Source organism: Schistocerca americana, chromosome 6 (genome assembly GCF_021461395.2).
Source record: "Schistocerca americana isolate TAMUIC-IGC-003095 chromosome 6, iqSchAmer2.1, whole genome shotgun sequence".
Classification (NCBI taxonomy): domain Eukaryota; kingdom Metazoa; phylum Arthropoda; class Insecta; order Orthoptera; family Acrididae; genus Schistocerca; species Schistocerca americana.
Window position 1 is genome coordinate 9,631,982 of NC_060124.1, and position 23,411 is coordinate 9,655,392.

General features: G+C 38.1%; 1 protein-coding gene across 9 annotated transcripts in view; it reads right to left on the reverse strand.

The window, feature by feature from the left end:
- LOC124619295 (ral GTPase-activating protein subunit beta) overlaps positions 1-23,411 on the reverse strand; it is a 370,359-nt gene that overhangs the window by 136,910 nt on the left and 210,038 nt on the right. For 8 of the 9 annotated variants that reach the window (XM_047145577.1, XM_047145575.1, XM_047145576.1 and 5 more), the window contains 2 exons: positions 14,311-14,448; positions 8,668-8,808 (listed from right to left, as the gene is read on the reverse strand). In XM_047145577.1, the coding sequence (XP_047001533.1) occupies positions 8,668-8,808; positions 14,311-14,448 (279 nt within the window). The remainder of the gene's footprint in view (positions 1-8,667; positions 8,809-14,310; positions 14,449-23,411) is intronic. The other variant, XM_047145573.1, reaches the window with a different exon arrangement.

Below are 23,411 nucleotides of genomic sequence, written 5' to 3' on the forward strand. Positions count from 1 at the left end.
AATTTGTTCTAAGGGTGTGAGGCAGCGAGGAGTGGTAGTCGTTAGTAATGAAAATACATACACCTCCTCTAGCTCTCTTACACTCAGGTCGCCCTTTCTGTGAAGCACATAGCCTCATAGCTCAGGGGTGTACAATTGATTGAAATTAGTCCATCTAGAGACACAGTCACAGTGGTCTACCCTGAGATAATAGGCAAACTTCCTCCACGTATGTCCTCAACCCCTGGAAGTTCCACTGTAGTATGGGAGCCATTTCACTGGTGTGGCTATAATTTACCCCTATCTTCACACTGCAAAGGTGAAACACATGTAGAGAGAGGGGGAGGGGAGGGGAGGGGAGGGGCTGCCTGGATCTGAGGCATCTAACTCCTTGATGTCCTCCTCATCAGTCGGACATGAAATAATGATGTCTGACAGCTTTCGGGACAACTTTTGATCTGAATGTTGTGATCCTTTCCCTGTGCCCTGTTCCTTCGAGGATGAGGGGGGAAGGGGGCATTGAGAGGCACTCTGCTTGTCGTGTGCCTTCCTGACATTCACTGCGGAACTGTTGCTGATCTTTTATGTGGCAGCTACTTGGACTGCTTTATTCTTACCTGCTTTGCCTCAAGATGCACATATGCAAGATCAGGTGCTGCTGGTGGATAACTGTACACTAGATGTCATCTGCATCAAAGTGTTGACCTTAGGAACACGTTTCTGTGCCATAGAAGCATAAGAAGTGGTAAAGACCGGAGGTTCATCACCTTATATTCCTTTTTGGCTTCCGCATAGGGGATCCACTTGGTGACTTTTAGTTCCTGAATTTTTCATTCCTCTGCAAAAACAGGCAGTCTTGGCTCCAGACTGAGTGGCTCCCAGAGCAATTAACACCAACTGCTTGAACTGGGCAGTCAGTCCCAGCTTTATGGGCTGGCTTTCCTCATTTCCCACAGGTCGCTTCATCCCCACAACTCATCAATGTGTGACCAAAATGCTGGAATTTGTAGCACCACATAGGGTTAGGTACATACGGCCTAACCCTAAGTCGCACAAAATCTGGCATGTTGTTTTCAGGCAGCATTGGACAATTGAAGGTCTCCCAGTTTCTCCATTATTGCTATGCATCCTTTGTCCTTTGTCCACTATCCCCCATGATGCCCATTCCTGTTTAAGTTTGGCAATGTCAATGTTCATAATGTCACAGCATGCGACCACACCCTTGCTGGAATTAAGGGAGTTATGCAATTCAACAGTTACATTATATTACTGAATTTTCCTGAATTCCTAAGTAGTTCCACATGCTTTGCCCTGTTAGTCTCAAACAGTAGGCAGTCATTCCTCAGCTGCTTTACAGCCTTCTGGCTACCAGCAAGTCCTTCCAAGGCTTTATGGATATGGAAGGGGGACACTTTTTCAAACACCCCCTCCTTCCTCATAATCACCAAAAACACATTTTGATTTATGACTCCTTGAGCCCTGTTACTATAGTTCAGCTGATTCTGATTATCAGGAGGGCTAGCCTCTCTCATTCGTTAGGAGGATTGGGTGTGGGTACTCCCAGGTGGTACACCCTTCCTGCTGGTAGGAGAAGAAGAAGATTTCAAGGGCTCCATCTTGGTCCCACGAACAGCTGGGGAAATAAGGGTCCACTCAGATGGAGCCTCACATGCCTGAGTAAGCCTCAAACAACTGAATTGTGGCATGTTCCCCATAGGGTGCCTGCTGACGACCATTCCACCTCAATAGCCATGTATCTCATCAGTACCCAGCACACCCTGAGACTGAGGTTTACTTTTTATAGAGGTTTATTCCAGCCTCACAATCCAGGCAGTCAAGCCAAGATACCTGTTCCCTAAGACACACAACTTTCCACTGCCGCGCTGCATGGTGGTTGCTGAAGCATGCTCAGAACTTATGGTGATACAAGACTGACAGCACTTACCAGTCCCTTGGGTCACCAAGCCCATACACAGAAATGAATGATGAGCCCCTGAGGGTGAAAGCAACTGGTACAACTGTTAGAAAACAGCTCCTCTGAATTACAAGACAGGCAAAGTCATTACTAATAAAGGCAAGCAAATGGAATGCTGGTTTGAATACTGTCTTGCATTGTATGCAGCTGAGAATGAAGTTAGCAGGAATCCACAAGACACCATCAAACAAATGCCAGTTATGGAAGAGCTAGATGCAATGCCTACTATGGAAGAACTCAGTAAAGCAATAGGCTCTCTTGCTAATGCAAAGGCTCCAGGTGAAGATGGGGTCCCTGCAGAGGTTATGAAGTCTGGCTGTCCTTCTCAAATGCCTACAGTTACTTCTCACAACCAGCTAGGAAGAAGGTTGCATTCCTCTGAATATGCGGAGTTTGAATATTGTTACTATGTGTAAACAGGAAATGGACGGAAATGACTGCAACAATTACCAAGACATTTCAATGCTAAGTTTAGCTGGGAAGGCATATGCAACAATCATCCTAATGCAATTACAAATCCTAGCTTCCAGAATCTACTCAGAATCCCAACGCAGCTTCAGACCTGGCTGATCAACCACGGATATGATCTTCTCTCTATGACAGCTACAAGAGAATTGCTTCGTGCAGCAGAGGCAACTTTATATTGCTTTTATTGATCTTGTTAAAGTATTTGATTTACTGAGCTGAAAATGTGCTCTTCAAGGTCCTGCAGACAATTGGACGTCCACCTAAACTACTACAAATAACAGTCTCTTTCCACGAGAAAGCACAAGCTACAATCTGCTTCAATGATACATCATTGTAACATTACCCATTAATAGTGGTGTGAAGCAGGTGTGTATGTTGGTACTTACTCTATTTGGAGTCTTCTTTTCCCTTCTGCTGAGATTTGTCTTTGAGACTGTGGGGAGGGAGTGTACGAGGGGGTACCAAAACAAAAGCTGTATAATATGTATCAAACAGTTTACAAAACAACCTTATCTCCTTAAAGTACTCTCCATTACAACAAATACATTTGTCCCACCAGTGTTTCCACTGATAGAAAAATTTTTTGTAGTCATGTTTAGAAATGGCTGACAGCTCCTCTCTCATTTTCTTCTTGATGTCTTCAATGTCATCAAATCGGTGTACTTTAATGCCCCTTTTCATGTGTGGAAATAAGAAAAAGTCACAGTGTCATGTCAGGTGAGTAAGGTGTGTGGAGCAGCAGAATGATGCCACTTTAGCCAAAAATTGCCTTAACAGAGATGGCTGTGTGTGCAGGTGTGTTGTCGTGGTGGCAGAACCCGTCTTCTGTATGCCACAAATTGGGTCTTTCTTGACAAACACTGTTGTGTCGTCTTCTTAAAACTTCCAAATAAAAGGTTTGGTTGATGGTCTGTCCTGAGGGAACAAACTCTGAATGAATATTTTCGTTGATTTGGACAGTTAATGGACATCCACAATGAGGTTTGTCATCAATCTACACGTCACCATTTTTAAATCAAGCAAACCACTTGTACACTGAGTTTTTCCCATAGTCTCATCTTGGTAAGCTGTTTTCAACATTAAAACAATTTCAGCAACATTTTTACTGAGTAGAATACAAAATTTCACAGCTGCACACACTGTTCACTTAAACTTGCCATAAAAAAAAACAACAACCAGCACTAGCAAAAACAATCTCTGCAGATGAACAGAACAAGCCAGGTCGATAACAAAGGTGGCACTGAACTGGCAACAAGTTGCACAATACATGCCTAGCAGCAGAAATGCATACTACGCAAGCTCCATCCACTGCAATATTATTCCTTTTTTTCCTTCTTCTTCTTCTTCTTGGGTACCCCCTCATATTTACATACTAGATACAATGGAAACCTTTTCAACACTGCCTGCCTCAGGGCCAAGACTTAAGTACATACAGTTATTATTCATGAGTTGTTATATGCAGACTATGCGACTCTGGTAGCAAATACAGAAGATGAGCTGCAGTATCTAATTAACAAATTATCACATGCATGTGAAAAATTTGGTCTTATCATCAGCATCGAAAAGACTATGATCACGGTGTAGGAAAACTCAACCTTTCATCTATCAGCATTGACAGCAATTCTCTACAGGTTGTTGTTGATGTCGCCTACATGGGATCTACAATACATAGCAACTTGTCTGTGGACACTGAGATTACAAACACAATCGCACAAACATCATCGATCATGGCTAGATTGAAAAAGAGAGTACAAAACAATGGACTGCACACAATAAAAACTAAATTACACGTATACAGTGCTTTTGTTATCAGCACCCTTCTCTGTAGTAGTGAAACACAGACAACTCTTGCTAAGCACAAATCTTGACTGAACAGCTTTCACCTCCACTGTCTCTGGAGGATACTTCAAATCTCCTGGAGATCATACAAAATCATAAAGCTCACAAGCACAACAAGCATTCATGCACTCTTAAGCCACCGAAGTCTAAGATGGCTTACTGAGTACCAAAAAAACTGTTGTATGGAGAACTTCAGGAGGGTGTGAGGCCAGTCAAAAGACCATTCTTTCACTTCAAGGATGTCTGCAAGAGAGACCTGACCAAGGCCAGTATTAATCCAAGTTGCTGCAAAAAAACTGTTGACGATCTTGTCAAGTGGTGACTGTACAAAATGGTGTCAAGCTTGCAGAAGAGGAATGTATACAAGAACAAATCAGGAAGAGGAAAAGACTAAAAGAGAAAATGGCTTCCACTCAAAGCCCTCACATTTCACATGCCCAAACTAAAGTAGGGACTGCCATATATGAGTGGGACATTTCAGCCACAGCAGACATTGTGGACCCAGAACCAAGCTTGCTACACCATCATCCTTCGAGGATGGACAGATGTCATATACATATGAAAGACTGCAAAATTAAAAAATTCCTGTTACTTTTTGATCACACCATGTGCATAGGAGGAAGCAATATATGTTGAATCTTTTTGGGATTTTAACAGCAAATCACTATGAGATGCAGAACACCACTCTTTCAGTGTCATGCTTAGTAAATGAACCTGTAATGAAGTGTGCTGCTCTTCAGTAGATCTTGACTATTGCCTCTATCAATCCTGTCTGGTATGGATCCCAGATTGCCATGCAATATTCAAATATTGGTTGAATGAGGGATTTGTAAGCTACCTCCTTTGTTGATAGACTACATTTCCTGAGGATTGTTCCCAATAATGTCAGTCGGGCATCTCATTACCCGCAATTAATGTTATGTGGTTGATCCACTTTAATGTGTTCCATACGCAGACTCCTAGACATTTTATGAAAGTAACTACTTCCAGTGATTGTTCTACAGTCTTTTAATCACACAATAATGGGTCTTTCAATGTAAATGCAATATGTTAACATTTGTTTATGTTGAGTGTCAATTGCGACTCCATGCATCAAACATTGATCCTCACAGATTTTCCAGACTTTTGTTCCATTTTTCTAATGTTGAGACTACTCTCTATACAAAAGCATAATCCATGAAAAGCCTCATGGAACTTCCGATGTTATCTTCTAGGTCGTTTACATATACTGTGCAAAGTAATGGTCCTATAACATTCTCTAGGGGTATACCAGAAGTTATATTTATGTCTGAAGACTATTCTCCATTGAGAATGGCATGCAGTGTTCTGTTTGCTAGAAACTCTTCACTGCAACAGCTGGTCTGATATTCCGTATGCTTGTATTTTGTCCATTAGGTGACAGTACAGAACTGTACTGAACACCTTCTGGTAGGTGAGGAACACTGCTTTAACTGGGTGACTGTATCTACTGTAGCTTTCTTGGTCTCATGGATGAACAGAGTGAGCTGGGTTTCACATGATAGTTGTTTTTGTAACTTATATTGATTCCCACATAGGAATTTTTGGTCACTGGAAATGTCATAATAAGCAAGCATAAAACATAGTTCAAAATTCTACAACAGACTGACATCAGGGATAGAGGCCCATTGTTCTGTGTGTCTACTTAACAATCCTTCTTGAAAACGGGAATGGCCTGTGCTTTTTCCCAATCATCAGGAAAGTTTCACTCCTCCAGAGATCTAAGGTACATTGTTGTTAGATGAGGAGCATATTCTTTCACATATTGTATGTAGAATCATATTTGTATCCCATCAGGTCGAGTAGCCTTTCCTCTGTTGAGTGATTTCAGTTAGTTTTCTATCCCACAGTTACTTATCTCAATATATGTCAGTTTGACACTCATGCAACAAGTTGAGGTGGAGTATATTGTGTGGTGCAAGCCAAGTAAGAGACCAACCCCACCCCCGAACTTCCCCCCTTTTCCTCTCTCTTTTGGTAATCTGTGAAAGACAAAATTCTTGGTCACCTTTATTTACTGCCTCCTCATTTTTGGTGAACGGTGAGCAGAAGGTAGAATTCTCACAGCATTTTTTATTTTTATCTCAGGATGCTCATCAGTTCTAAGAACAAATTTTTGGTGTTGTGACACAGTTCTGAGGTGGCGGCACTCACATATAACTCTGTAGTGGTTAAGCCAGTACTGATGTCAGTTTTCTTTGTGGGTACTACAGTTGTTAGAGACATATTTTCCATATGCCTGCTGATACACTTCAGTTCTTGACTCATCTAGGGTCTATACTAATGAAGTATGAATCACTTCATGTAACAGTTTACCACATTTGAATTTGATTTCTGGGCTTGTTAAATGTGTGGTCACGTATAATGGCCATATCCTGTACCAATCTCTGTCTTACTTATACTGACAGCCCTATAAACTAGCATTAGCAGCATGTAGATATAATACAGTTCCACAGAATCTGAAGACCTACAACTGGTGTACACGAATGTCCATATCATCATTCTTGTCACAGGAATTCCACACAGAGAATTATTTCTAAAGTGTTATCCTCTGTCAAGATGAATGTTGATGGTACAAATAGGCCACATTGGTTCATTGCACACATGAAAAGAAGGCAGCAGTTGACAAATTCACAAATCCATGACATATGAAGTTGCTGGGATGTGTGGAAATTAACTGTTCTGTAAGTATGTGTTGCAAGCTACTTTGCTGCGAGGGTAACATGTGAAGGTATCACCCCACATAAAAGACAACTCAATGAACTGTGTCAAGCTGACTTTAAATTATGACTTCAACCGTGCCAGTATTTTGTTGTGGTAATACATTATTGCACAGCTTCTTGCACTGTATGTGTTTTATTAATGAGCCTCTCAATACAACAAAAAACAGAAAAATTGGTTCCAGAAAGAGGAAAGTTTGATATCACATTTTTCTGTAAAGAGAAATCTGCCATGATTTAACAACCTGTGGCAGGGACACCTGAAACTGCAAGACAGAATTTAGTTTTGAGATTGGTAACTGTCATTTGAAACAACTGCTGCAAGGAACACAACAGAATTTAATATAGCACAGTGGTGAATGAAGTGGCTAATGTATACTTTGAGCAATCCATGCAATTTTTGCACTTCTGTTTCCTTTCAGTCAAATGCCCTTAAGGGGGGTCGGACGTCAAACGGGTTGACTTGGAGCAGGAGAGGCATCACACGACATTTTAATTTCCACTGTCTATACTTTTACAAATAAGTTCATAAAACTTTGTCAGCATCATCAGGAAGGATTCAGGATTCACACTCATTGCAGTGGAAGTTCGAAAACATAGCAAAATAAAATTTTTTTACGTGCGAAATTTCATCTTTTTTCACTTACTAATGGGTGCATTTGTTGCTATAGGTACACTTTTCTTCATAAGTTAGAGAGATTCTTCGATGAATTTTGCACAACATACATACCATACTTACAGGTGTATGAAACTCTAGAATTTATTTAATTTATGAAAAACCGAATAAGCTTTCTAAAAATCTATGAGCTCAGACAGTAGCATATAGGCTGCAGAATGAGTTACAACAATATTTATGTTCTTGACATGCTCATAAGTTGAAGCTCTCCATTTATAACTATCCATCTGTTCACAAATTACTAGTTAAAGTTGGTGGTTTACATTTTCTGATTGCTTTTTCTAAAAAATTTGTGTAATAACAGATATTCTAGTCTCCCTCATTCATCCTTTTATATCTGCGCATCTGTTTAGAGAAGTATACAGTAGATATAGAACATAAAAACTCCTACACATTTAAAATACACTATGAAATCTGACACTATGAATATGTAAAACAAAGTAAACCAACAAAGCAACAAAAAGCTGAAGACGTGTTTTGGTGTCAAAGTACCACTATCAAGATGGCACTGCATTCATAACTATTAAATTATATAGTTTTTATTTTATTTCTTTTTTTAAATCCTCCAACTAACAGAATGTGAAAATAAGAACTTTCACTATATAGCATGCTGATGGTTTAACTTATATGTGAGACAGGAACCTGAAGCTGAACCACTGCTATCTGCAGAAAGAGGGTCTACCAATCCACAATATAGCTTAGAACTGATTCACAGAAGTCAAAAGCGACATAAACCATCAATTGCCACAGAAAAATTTCAAATTAGCCACAGAGGAGGTACTGAATAAACCTAATGGCCTCCAACTAGAAAATGCAGCTTATTGTCTTGAATGCTTATTTTAACAAAGCACAAAATAAAACTCAACCAGTCTAGCACATCTCAGGTCCTGATGAATAGCTTCAGTCTACCAGCATGTTTCCTAACTGGTAGACTCAAGTTTTCAGGTGGATTTGAGGTATCAAGTTATGAATATTTCAGTTTTAACACATACCTGTCTCACGAATGTGTGTCCGTGCAAGTCCAACCAATAACTCCAGTGCAGCCAATGACACATTTAAATCAGTTTTCCACGAGGATATCAGGCGGTGGCATACCAGATAAGTTGCTCTTACAAAAAGAGCATGAGCTGAGTCTAAAAACAGCAAAAATTTAAATAAAAAATAATCACTTGTTAGTGTTAAATACAAAATTTACAGAGCAGTCTCTTGTTTCACTTGCTAACATGATACGAGTAATGCCACAAAAAAGGAAATTGTAGGTATCCATTCTCTCATTTCAGTAATGCAAAAAATTCTGGCTGCATAACACACGATTTAAAAAGTTTACTGTGAGCTGTACTATTAGAACCTGCTTAGTACTACTTATTAGAGAGAACACTTAACATATAATTCCAAGTTCAAACATAGCAATATATGGAAAATGCATTTGAAATAAAACAATAAAAATTTTAAAAATCACCATTGTAATACACTCTCTTGAGAGAAAATTGTTTTGGCAGCAGAGATGTTCATTGATGGGAATGATTACAAAAGGTTTCTGCAAACCTGGAGAACAAGTTTTTTTTTATTTAGAAAAATATCTCTCATGAAACAGTCTATGGTAATAGATATGAGGGACTCTGTAAAAGACAGGCTGCATGACAATTCATTACATTATCACCTACAAACAGGCCGATAGTGGCTCTCGTCTGTAACCCAAAAACATAATAATTCTTTCAGCTTACTCTTGTCACTGAAAGGGCCGACAGGTGTGGCCATGCGGTTCTAGGCGCTTCAGTCTGGAACCGTGTGACCGCTACGGTCGCAGGTTCGAATCCTGCCTCGGGCATGGATGTGTGTGATGTCCTTAGGTTAGTTAGGTTTAAGTAGTTCTAAGTTCTAGGGGACTGATGACCACAGATGTTAAGTCCCATAGTGCTCAGAGCCATCTGAACCATTTGTCACTGAAAGGGAGGCATCTGGTTTCATTCATATTGTATCCAGTCACCATCAGCATGGTGCTAGAAAGGGAGCATTTCTGTGTTACAAATTTTTGTGATTTAAACTTTCTCCTTTATGTGTAGCAGTATGCCAGTGTTGTGCTGGTATTGTGAAGAAGAATTTCAATGGAAGAAGAGGAAGTAGTTGTCTTGCAACTACACTTCTGAAAGAAAATTGGCCTGTCACTGACCAGCAGTGCACAATGATATACCAGGCAAAAGTACCCTGACTCGGGCTATTACAATTAGTTCTTGTTTGCCACGGAATACGAAGGAATAAAAAGAAAGAAATAGAAAAAGCATATGTACCGAAACAAACTGTTAGCAAAACTATTAACATTTCGTAAAGAGACCTAACCATACTTATAGAATATTTTTCCTAAGTGGTTTACAAAAATGCAGATGTGTACAGTGTTTTGAGGAGCCTTTGAAAAAAGAACTTAAACGAATTTGAAACTACAAAACAGATAACACACATATTCAGAAATTGAAACTTCAAAGGTAATCAAAACTGAACTACATTATTTAGTACAACATTAGTTTATTGGGACACTCATTATGTTCTTTTCCAATTCTGGATAATGAAGTAATGCAGAAAAGGACTAAATGACAAATGTCTGTAAAATAAAGAGGGGTTGGTAACCAGAAGAAGAAGGCAGGGGTCAGGGTGAATCAAAATCACTCACCTAATGAGGTAATGATATGGAGACCAGTTACCATGCAGCAATGCATGCCTTACAATGAACAGAATTTATCATGCTAACATGAAAAGATAAACACTGCTGAGAGGAGGAGAAAAAGAAGAGAGTGTCTGAGACAGGAAGTAATGACAAGGAAGGAAAGAAGGTTAGAGTTTAACACCCTTCTTCTGTTCAAGTGATTACAGACAAAGAACAAACTTGGATAAAACAAGAATGGGGAAAGCACCAACTGTAGCCTTACTGAAGCTACCTACAAAGAAGTAACTCACTATCAGGTAATTACAAGATCATCAAAAAGTAAAATGCTTTTCACTCTCTCTCTCTCTCTCTCTCTCTCTCTCTCTCTCTCTCTCACACACACACACACACACACACACTCACTCACTCTCTTTCTTGGGCAACCAGTTTCAGTTGGAATCTGGTACGAATACCATTAGATACAAGCAGCATAGATACAATTAAAACCAGGCGTTTACATGTAATGGTATTTGTTAAGCAAGTATCAGACAGTGGTCAGTAAACTGAAACTGTTTGCCCAGTAACATATTTTTACAGTAGCTTATGATGGTATCTGCCAGGACTTTTCCTTTTTTTAAATTGTAAGTGGCTGCACTACTTTTATTTTCTATCCTGCTGGAGTTTGGGATGTTTGAAAAGCAAGCAATTATTGGAAAGCAATAGTAATTAATATCTATTAGAGGCATAATTAATTGCTCAAAAATTTAAATTAATGTGCACTGTTAAATATAAATCTAAAGAGTCACTTCTCATGTAAGCAAAATAAAAGAACAGTTACATTGTAACTACAGTAATATTAAATATATTACATGAAACTTTAAAAAAAAGGTTGATGACAAAACCAATAGATCTTCTGCCCTTATAAGTGTTCCTAGCATTTGGCCAGAGTAGCTTGGTACAAAGATTCTAAAATTTCTCACATTGTCTAGTTATGTACTATTCATTACAATGAAAACTACTTAAGAAAACAGAAAATGAGCCAACAACAGTTTCTGCTATGCACAAACTCATAAAAATGAAGGAACAGCCAGCTGGGAGTTTAAGAATGTGCTGCTAATTGGAACAAACTTCCAGTTGCAAGCCTACTTATGTCTCAGGGGATAGAAGTAAACACAGGTTAGGGGGAAATTTTCAGTGTAACAACATGATTAATTGTAAATATTAGTTCCTCCTGATGTATTTCCACAAGAAATTGTTCTGTTGCACTCCTTTTAGTAGGTGTGCCCATCCTTCTATAAAATTATGCATAAATAGCAGTGATGTGTTCATAAACTGATGGAACTTGTCAAAAATAGACAGTTTCAGAAGAGAAGGAAAGAAAGAAAGAAAGAAAGATAGTCTAATAGAAATTATTTCTAATTTTCTCAAGGCTTGCATAATCATCAGTATCACTTGGAAACCTGCAACTTTACTGTGAATCTACACTATGATGCAGTTTTGAGAAGTATAACCTCACTCACAGACAAACAGAAACAAAGAAACTGACAGTATTCCAGATGTCAAAACTTGCACTTTCCAACAAAGGCTTATTATTAGCTAATTCTGGACATTGGTAATATTCACCTAGATTGCATATGAAGCCTTATGCTTCATTGCACCCATTCACATTATTTTATTCAAGCTCCAATAAATTAATTCTTGCGTGATGTCTTATTTTTCAGAAAATGATCAAATTCTTTTCTAGTAGTACACCATTCACATATGAGATGAAGTGTCACATAAGGTACACGCACATAAGCTGAGGTCACTCTTTAACGACCTCAATTGTTCTTCAGATATTGTGGAGACTAAAATTCATATATGAATCTGTGACTAATTCCTTTATATGTTTGTGGTTGATTTTCTGACCACATTACATAAGTGCACAATATCACTAAGTAACTGTTATATTTAGTCTCTATATCTGTAGGCCCTCAGCAGGAAAATTTTGTAGCTGAAAGAGTAGCTATAACATATTTCTCCCACTCCTTAGCCGGTGACAGAGAGACACTTTTATTGTGGTTAAAAAAAATCTATCACAAAGTGTTCCTCATTATATTTGGTGCATTGAGTATTTTTTTTTAGTTTGTAAGCATCATATTGGTGGTGTTACATAAATTTTGCCCATTTTAGTGCCATTCTGCAGAAATCCAGGGCTGTAGACTTGTGTGACCAACAATCCAGCAATGTGTTGTTGTCATTTTTGTACATGTGTTTTGGCAAATGAAATATTCAAAGAATATAACAGTGTGTAAAAATACAGCCATCAACTTTGCTGCTGGGTTGTTATTTTCAAGTAACATGTCCATCTTCTGTGCTAAATTGCATAGTTGGATCTTTGTTTTTGGCTGATGTCATGGAATGAATGATTTGCTTTCATGCTGCACTTATTTATGAAATATCTGTCACAACAGGATGCAGTAGAAAAAGTTTCCAGAATGAGATTTTCACTCTGCAGCGGAGTGTGCGCTGATATGAAACTTCCTGGCAGATTAAAACTGTGTGCCCGACCGAGACTCGGTCGGGCACACAGTTTTAATCTGCCAGGAAGTTTCAGTAGAAAAAGTGTTTATTCTTTTTTATGATATTTTTCAACAACAGGTTACAATGGGATTACTTTTTTTTGCAGTGAAATTATTAGATAATGAGTGAACGAGGCAGGGATCCTATAAATTCTGGAAAACCCTTGTTCAGAGTTTGAGTCACAAGTTTCTGAGTAAGGGGATAGTTCAGATTCCAAAGTTAAACAAATTCATCCTTGGCCTAGGACCAGGGGCCAGTGCTCTTCTACTACAGTTCATAATGTTAACATGGCAGTTCACAGGAATTTGACTCAAATGACATTACTGGTGATAATCATAAAGATTATACCTGCAGATGCTTTGTATAGTTGTGGCACTTAGACAGTAACTCAACTGTTTACCACATTTGAATTTGATTTCTGGGCTTGTTAAATGTGTGGTCACGTATAATGGCCATATCCTGTACCAATCTCTGTCTTACTTATACTGACAGCCCTATAAACTAGCATTAGCAGCATGTAGATATAATACAGTTCCACAGAATCTGAAGACCTACAACTGGTGTACACGAATGTCCATATCATCATTCTTGTCACAGGAATTCCACACAGAGAATTATTTCTAAAGTGTTATCCTCTGTCAAGATGAATGTTGATGGTACAAATAGGCCACATTGGTTCATTGCACACATGAAAAGAAGGCAGCAGTTGACAAATTCACAAATCCATGACATATGAAGTTGCTGGGATGTGTGGAAATTAACTGTTCTGTAAGTATGTGTTGCAAGCTACTTTGCTGCGAGGGTAACATGTGAAGGTATCACCCCACATAAAAGACAACTCAATGAACTGTGTCAAGCTGACTTTAAATTATGACTTCAACCGTGCCAGTATTTTGTTGTGGTAATACATTATTGCACAGCTTCTTGCACTGTATGTGTTATTGAAATTTTGTTCACTGTTGTAAATAGGCATATTTTTTGTTTCCATGCATAAGTAGAACTCTATAAATACAGGAGTCTGCTATGTTAAACAAAAAAATTGTTATGCTCTACAAAGGGTTAAGAAACTCTTCTGTCTTAAAGACAGACTGAAATTTGGTTGCTCAGAGGGCATCTCAGTTAGATGTACGTTGTCCAACAGTTAACACTTCATCTCAAAGGTGACAGATGTCCCCCCTCTTCCCTCTAAAAAGAGCTGCTTTTATTTCCTCTTTTATGACCTGTTACAAGAGTTTTGTTGTTGATGAGCATTTACAAATTTCACACTGCGAAAATAATGCTTAATTTATTTTTACTTTGTTATGCAACAAAATATGATTTCTGAATACATTTAACTCAAATTTATAAAATAAATTTGAAATTTAATCAACAAATGATCTAAAATCCTTATATATCTGCTATCATTTAGTTATAAAAGTTTATAGCAAATGATTACTTTTTACAAGTCCAACTGGGTAGTCAAGATACAAGTTACCAAATGGAACTGCTCCTTCAGCATGGTGGAACTCCAATGATTCTTCCCCAAGGCTACGGAAATCACTCGGCAGACTGAATGAACTAACTGTGTCAGAAGCTAAGGATCCAAAGAATGGGTTGCAATACAGACACAATATGAAAAAAACAAACAAAAACAAACACAAAACAAACACAACTGACATTTATTTTATGGTGAAAAGAAAGAAGGTGACTGGCTGATTATATAAAAACATTTCTAAAACAATTGAAATACGAGGGCTATTCAGAAAGTATGGAGCGTTTCGGCATTATAAAAAAATAAAATAAAATAAAAATAAAGAAAACTAAGTACAAGATATACATTTTATTATATACATCTGAGAGAGCAACTGACATACTACTTTTCCACAGAGTCACCAAACATATTGAGGCACTTATCATAGCAGTGGACAAGCTTTGAAAGACCTTCGTTGGAAAATCCTGCTACCTGAGACTTCAGCCAGTGAGTCACACCCGCCCGGAGTTCCGCATAGTCATTGTAGATTGTAGATTGTATTTTATTGGTCCTGTTGTCTACATAGCAGCTTATGCATAAGACATTGGACAAGTCAAGTTATAAATATACAGCCTGAAAGCAATTTCAAGGCATACATATTTAAGCTTACAATAATATACTTTACACACAAGTATTTATATAACACATTTCATAAATTTAAATATTCATCAATGGAATAAAAGCAGTGATGCTGTAAATATGACTTTAGAGATTTTCCAAATGTATTGACCTCTGTGATAGCTTTTATGTTTTCAGGAAGTTTGTTATAAAGCTTAACTCCCATGTGAAAAGTACCTTTTTGGCACAGTGCTGTGCTGATTTGAGTCATATGTAAGTTCCTGTTTTGTCTGGTAAAGTGCTCATGTATATCACAGTTTTTTTGTAGCCTCTGGTCCTTGCCTATTACATTTAATTTAAAGAACAAAAGGGTTTCCATAATGTATACACACGGTAATGGGGGAATACCAGATTTCTTAAACAGGGGTTTACAAGAGTCTCTAGGCTTGCACCCAAACAAGATTCTAATGGCCCTTTTTTGTAGTTTAAATGTGCTATTAGCTATTTTAGAGTTTCCCCAGAAGGTGACCCCATATCTAAGACGAGAATGAAAGTACGCATGATATGCACTCATTACTGTTTTCTCACTACAGCATGATTTTAATGAACAAAGAAGATAACATGTTTTGCTCAGTTCTGTATTGAGACATTCAATATGCTTATTCCATCTGATGTTACTCTGCAGCCAAAGTCCTAAGAATTTGGTTTCAGTACTGTTACCAACTGGTTCGTCATTGATAGAGACTGATGGGATAAACATGTCCTTGTTAGGAACATTGTGGAATTTTAGAGCAACGGTTTTCTTACTGTTTATTACAAGCTGGTTACTCTGTGCCCAGCTGCTAAGTTGTTTCGTGACCGTGTTTACTGCCTGCTGTAACTGCTCATCGTCGTCTCCTTTTAATAGAATCGTGGTGTCATCTGCAAATATGATTGATTTGTGTGCATCAATATTTAAGCTTAGATCATTTATGTACAGAAGAAACAGAAGGGGTCCCAATACGGATCCTTGGGGTACACCACATTTTATTTGTTTATAGTCAGATAAGTGATTAGATACAGTTTTTAGTTCAATATTTGTGTGCTTGACGCACACTGCCTGCATACGATTTGTCAGGAAGGAACTGATCCACTTGTTGGACAGACCTCGAATACCATATCTTTCTAGCTTTGATAGCAGAATTTTATGGTCCACCATGTCAAAAGCTTTTGACAAGTCAATAAAGACTCCTATTGTTTCCTGTTTTTTGTCCATCAGGTTTAGGATGGAATTGATGCACTCATAGACAGCAGTTGTCGTTGACCTCTTATTTCTGAATCCATGTTGTTCATTACATAGGATGCTGTTTTTATTTATAAATTTCATAAGTTTCTCATACATAACTTTTTCCAGTACTTTAGAGATGCAGGAGGAAATTGTGATGGGTCTGTAGTTATTTACATTGTCTTTATCCCCTTTTTTATATGCAGGAATAACTTTTGATGTTTTTAACACATCAGGGAAAGTGCCGGCCTGAAGTGAGCAGTCGCATAAATGTGTGAGTACTTCAATTAGGTTTGATGCGCTCTTCTTTAACATTGTTGCAGGTATACCATCAATACCTGCCGATTTGGAATTTTTTAGTCCTTTTATTGCTTTAGCTACTTCATCTTGTGAAACAGAACTGATGTACATTGATCCTCTGCATGTACTTATTTTATATTCATTTGCCTGGATGCTCTTAAAGTTTGATTGTAACATATTTTCAGCAACACCTGTGAAAAAGTTGTTAAATGTGTTAGCTACTTCTAAGGGGTTTGTTACTTTTTTATTTTTATGTGATAGTGTTATATTTTTCCAAGGTTGTCTGTATTCTCCACATTCTTTTTTTATAACACTCCACATAGCCTTTGATTTATTAGCTGAATTATAAATGATTTCATCATTATGCATTGTTTTTGCTGCTTTTATTACTTTTCTTAATATTTTGGAGTATTTTTTATAGTATGCGCGTACTTCAGGTGAGGAATTTTTTGAGTTACATATTTCATGAAGTAGTCTTTTCTTCTGGCATGAAACCCTTATTCCCTTTGTGATCCAGCTGTTTGTTCTAGAGTTTCCCTGTATGGTTAATGTTTTCAGTGGGAATGCAAGTTCAAAGAAATGGGTTAATGTATCAATGAAAGTGTCGAATTTTTCATTTACATCGTTCATTTTGTACACTCCTAGCCATTTTTCTTTCTGTAATAAGTTGTTGAAGTAGTTCACATTATGCTGATTATAGCTTCGATATGCTGTTCTAAGAGACATGTTGTTAATAATACTGCCTTGTACTTTTATGCTTAATATTTGAGCAAGATGATCACTAAAACCTGGATTGAAAATTTTTAGTGAGGTGTTATGTAAACTCTTCGTTACTAGAAACTGATCAAGAGCTGTTTGACAAGTTTCTGATACTCGGGTAGCTGCTTTTACTTCAGCCTTTAAATTGTAGGACGTTGCAAGGTTCAAAATGGTCTCCCTATTTCCACTATTCGTGAGGAAGTCAATATTGAAGTCACCACAGATTATCAATTCACAATCTATTTTGTTTACTTTATTTAGCAATGACTCCAATTTGTTTAAGAAAAGTTCAAAATTCCCGGACGGTGATCGGTAAACTGTAGCAATAACCAGGTTGAACTGAGTAATTTTTATAGCTGCAATTTCATAATCCTTTTCGACATTTGCCCTAGTTAAGTCAGGTAGTGTAATAAAATCTACATTTTCCTTTGTGTAAATAGCTACCCCACCCTGTTTGCTGTTTTTCCTGCAGTAGTAAGCAGCCAAGACAAATTTGTTTATTTTCGTATTCTGGATTAATTCTGGGTTAAGCCAGTGCTCAGAAATGCATAACACTGAGATATCATTAAGTTCATGTGTTAATATAACGTTAATTTCATCGATCTTATTACGCAGGGATTGCACATTATGGTGATAAATTTTTAGTTCGGGCGTATTCACGATTTGGTAATTGGGAATCATATTTACAGCATCACATACCTCTAGTTTAAATTAGGAACGTCAGCAGCGTTGTATTTTCGTTCTTCTTTCTTGTTTATTTTGTTTTCCTCGCTGTTGGAAGGATGTTCAGGAAGCTGATAAATTGTTCTATCCCTTTCAAGTCTTTCTTTGATTATTTCACTAACACGATCACAAACAAATCTTTTCCCATCATAGTTCAAATGCATTCCATGCTTCGTGTGCAGATTTCCATGCAGCTTGCTTATATCCAGTACATCGCACTTAGTGTATTGAGAACACATTTTCCTTATTTTAATGTTTGTTTTCCGAATTTCTTTGTTTACACACGAATTATAAATCAGATCATGCCTATGAGGAAGTGTGGCAACTACTGTGTTTCTGCATTTATTAGCTTGTAAAAAATTCTGTAGCGTTTTCACGCAAACCTCTGCTTCATTTTTTGCCACGTCGTTTGAACCCATTATACAAACGATAAAGTCATTTTCTTGCATTAATTTCGTCTGAGAGTTAATGTCTACAACATTTTTACATCCCGCTCCCGGTTTCACTACACTAGTTACTGCTATGTCGCGATTTTTCTCACGGAGCATGCTGGATAGATTCCTGCCATGACTGTCTGCTAGTAATAGTACACTACTCTTTTTCCCTGATGATCTGTGTTTGTTGTTGACATTATTTGAAAAAACGCTATTCATTTTCAGTTCACTGTCTTTTTCAAGTTCACGATCATTTGGAGAGTCGTTATCACAGTCACTTGTTTGCAAAACATGATATTTGTTTTTCTCCGAAAATGTGACACTTTTAGCAGACTTTGTTGTTCTTTTTGTAGTTGGAACACTATTTTTGTACGGCACTTTTACCCACTCGGACGATATATTACTTTTGTCTTGCATCACTTCACTTAGTGTTGGCTTCGATCGCAGATCCCGATTTTCTTTCTTGAGTGAGTCAATATCGCTTCTTAAGGAACTGACTATGAATTGTAAGCTAGCAATTCGTTCTTTTAGCGTTGTTATTTCAGTGTTACAATTCTTACAAACTCCCTTTTTAACAGCATAACTATAACTATTTCTCAAGTTAGATTCACACACTTCTACACTCGCGGCCATCTTCTTACATCCACTTACATCCACATCATCAAAGCGCTGCGTTGAAAGCCAGTTCTTCATCTTGAGAAACACGTGGAAGTCACTTGATCCAAGATCGAGGCCGTAGGGTGGATGAGGGAAAATTTCCCATTTTAATGAATTAAGGAGTTCTTTAGTACAGTTTGCCATGTGAGGTTGGGCATTCTTGTGCAAAAGCAAAATTTTGGACATCAGCTTTCCTCGGCATTTGTTTTGAACTGCTCTTCTAAGGTTGTGCAAAGTTTGACAGTACTGGGCAGACTTTATTGTTGCTCCACATTCGAGAAAATCAATAAGAAGCACATTTTGCCTATCTCAAAACACTGTCGCCATCAACTTCCTTGCCGACAAGGTTTGCAAACATTTTCTTTGTTTTTGGGGGGACTTTGTGTGGCCCCACTCCATGGACTGTAATTTTGTCTCGCAATTGACGTGTTTCACCCAACTCTCGTCACTGGTTACAGCTCGATCCAGTAATGAATCACTATGTTTTTGGTAGGCCTCCAGAAATGTCAACGTTGGCCCCAATTGCTGTTCTTTATGGTGCTCTGTAAGCATTTTGGGCACCAATCGTGCACAAAATTTGTGGTAGCCTAGCTTTTGAGTGACAATTTCAAACAACAAAGTCCGTGAAACATGTGGAAAAGAAAGCAAAAGCTCCGTTATTGTGAAGTGAACGTTTTCACGAATCATTTCATCAACTTTAGCGACAAGACCATCAGTCACAGTGCTCGGGCGTCCATTCCTCTCTTCATCATGAATGATGGTCCAGCCATTTTTAAACTGAATGCATCATTTCCAGATGGAACATTCACTCATTACGTTGTTTCCGTGCACTTCACACAGTTCACAATAATTTTCTATGGTTTTAGGTTTTCTGCCGACAAAAACCGTATCACAGGCTGCACCTCAAAACTGGCGGGATTTTCGATTGCAGCGCACATTTTAGTTTTGTCTATCAAAAAAACCAGACCCGCAGAGATGTTCCCACTGTCACAGATAGATATCGACTGAGCTGCCGAGCACGCACATACCACGATATACGCAATCAGCGTGCACCTAGTGGTGTCAGATGGCAACGTTCCCTACTCTCTGAATAGCCCTCGTATATAAAAGCTCTGAATTTATATATACTGAGTAACTACTGGACTATGACTATTTTCCCAAAAAGTGAACTTGAGAATGTGACCATCTAAAGTAAATAAGCGATTGATACATAGAGGTGTAGTTCACTGCAGTGGGATCAGTGTGATTAGTCAGTCAAAAGGGATAGAAAGTTCATATATGATGAGAAAATGAAATGATGTATTAGTGCATCACAAGAAATAACTTGTGAGGTCTCTAATGGGTGGTGCCTTGATTTTGCAAATAGCAATACTTGAGTAGAGTTTGAGAACTGCTCATGTTATAAGACTGTAGTCAAAACAGGGAATGACAAACTGTTAATATATATAAGGAGGAGATCAAAAAGATGATAACTGAGTGAGTGCTAGGCGCTGTAATGCATTCACGCCAGCAGGCTGTTAAGTGGTTCATCTCACTTCACTTCTGGTGTATGAGATAGCTATTTCTCTTAAGTCACAGTGCAGTAAGCTGTTCTTCAGTTTCTACTTGGAAATGACGTGTTGAAACAGTTGCACTTAACTGTATCAGAGCACATTAGTATTCTTTGATGATTGGCTGTTGTGAAGTTCATTAAGCACAATGGACTGAGATACCACTATCAGTTTATTACAATCAAATTATAGTAAGAAAATGATGCCATGGGATTCAAATAAAACTTCAACTTTCCTGAATTCTTCAACCTTGGATGACATTCCCTACTTGGAAATTACAGTTAATATTCTTCTGACACGCAACTATAAAATTTTTTATACTATTTGGCTTTCTTCTGAAAACATCACGGGAGTGTTTGTGACTGAGTACACCTAAAGACTCCACGAATTTTGCAATAGCATGTGCTCAAAAACAAACCAATGTAACACTTATTGTTGAGCCCAGAGATACTAAATTGCACATTGTTGCAACACACATAGGTTGTATTTCTTCTCATACTGACTGAGGTAATTACGGTAATGATGATTTCATCCAAGTAAGGGTTTCTAGATGTGCTACCACATCAAGGGAGAGGTAGTTTTGAATCAAGAAGAAGAAATGGTACAGATAAGCGGTATGGTGGTAGGTCAGCAGGCAGAGTGTAAGTGTCTTGAAGCAGTCTGTGTGACATTTGGCATTTTACACACGTCATAACAGCCTGCTATGCAAGAGGTATTGTTAGTGTTTCTATTAGGTGTGGTCTTGAAGCAAACATTTTAGGGATAATTATTGTGTTTATACTATGAATCGAAATGCCCCTCTTTTTAAATAAAAATGAATATAGACTGTCTGTAGACTCTCATGAACAACTCCCCCTCCTCCATAGCAATGAAAATCACTGAGACGCATTAAACTCCAGATGAATTAGCAGGAGCACAGCGAAAAGGTGAGTTATGGTATATTAAATACAGTGCTGTCAATCACCTGATTACCAAATATGGCAATAGTCAATCTGACAATATGTTCTTGTGGATTGGAAACATACAACAACACATACTTCTCTCCCCACTTGCAGGACAATAAAGCAGTTAATGACTCTGCATGTCATATAAAGTAACAGACCAAAGAATAACATTTCATCACCACTGAAGACTTGTGGGGATTTTATGTTAAGCCACACTTGCCCACTACATATGATCTACACCCGCATATTCAATATTATGGATTGCACTGCATTATGTGTAATCAGCCACATCATAAGACTAAAACTGCCCTCTCATTATCATCATTGCTGTATGTATGTAAGATGAAAATAATAACGCCAAAATGTTAAGCAAAATGTCAAAATTCAGTAATAAAACTTTCACTTCTTAATTTTATAAATCAGCCAGTAACTTCAATTTTGAAACTGTTCTTAGGTATGTAAGCATTGATGTATTCTTTGTAGTGTTACAATCAAGTAAGTAGAATAAGTGCAAAAAGCAGGAAACATAAAATGTTACAGTAATATACGCAACAAACTACTATTATCACTTCCTCTGATGACAAAGCCGACTTCTGAAAGTAGTATTGTGGGATAGATAGTGAATCATAACAACATAAAATGTACTGCCACCAGGAAACCAATTCTCATGTCACTGCTCTTCACTTAAGAAGTAGGAACTTCTCAGCACAACAACAATATAACAGAGTCAGTTCTGAGAACAGTATAATTTACAAGGATTGGACAAAAGTACAGAAACACTGCAAGAAATTGCTTGAACATAAATACATATGCTAGCTAAGTATTCTGGTTGTGCTGTTGTATTTGACCACAAATGGTGCCTGAGCAATGTCCTCAACTCATTGCTAACTTCAGTCATAGTCATAGTGCAGTGTTCTGTGTTGTGAGTGCATTATGTCAGAGCTAAGTAAATTCAGACATGGACAAACTGTCGGAGCTTGTATGGTGAGTGCACGCATAATCATAGTAGCCGAAGTGTTTGGTGTTTCAGGGTCACTATACCACAGATTTATACCACATATAGGGAAAACACAAAAACATCATCTGCTAAGTCACAATGCAGACAAAAGTGTATGTTGAGTGAATGTGATACAAGAGGATTGTGACAAAAAATAAGATGACAGCTCCAAAAGTCAATGCAAAACTGAATGTCACACTTGCGAGCTCCATCATCACCAAAAACAACACAAAGGGAGTTCCATACACAGGGAACTGCAGGGTGAGCTGGAATTTCAAAACCACTCAACAACAATGAAACAGCCCGTAACAGGAAAATGTGGTACCAAAGCCCCATAAAACATGGACTATGAAGCAATGGAAGAATGTCATTTGGGCAAGCGAGTCTTACTTTGAACTGTTTCCAACTTCCGGCTGAGTTAAAGTCCCAAGAGGGGAGCATAGCAGGGTTTTGGTGATGATCTGGGCAACGATATTGTGGGGCCATTACTGTCAAGAATTATGTGACCATTTTGGATGATCAAGACCATCCCATGGTAGAATATGGTACAATGTTTGTTCCACAATGGCAATGCTGTATCGCAAGACAACTGCACCTGCACCCCCCACTCCCCCCCACCCCCCCCTCACCATTCACACAATTGTCCAGTACGGGCTTTGTGGGCACGAGAATGACTTGTCACAGCTCCCCTAGCCACTGCAGTCATCAGATCTCAATATTATTGAGTCTTTGTGGTCTATTTTTGAGAGAATGGTGCATTACCATGGCCCACCTTGTGATAAACCTTTTGCACTTCCTTTATGTTTTCGTCTTCTTTAAAGGCAAAGAGAGAAGATGAAG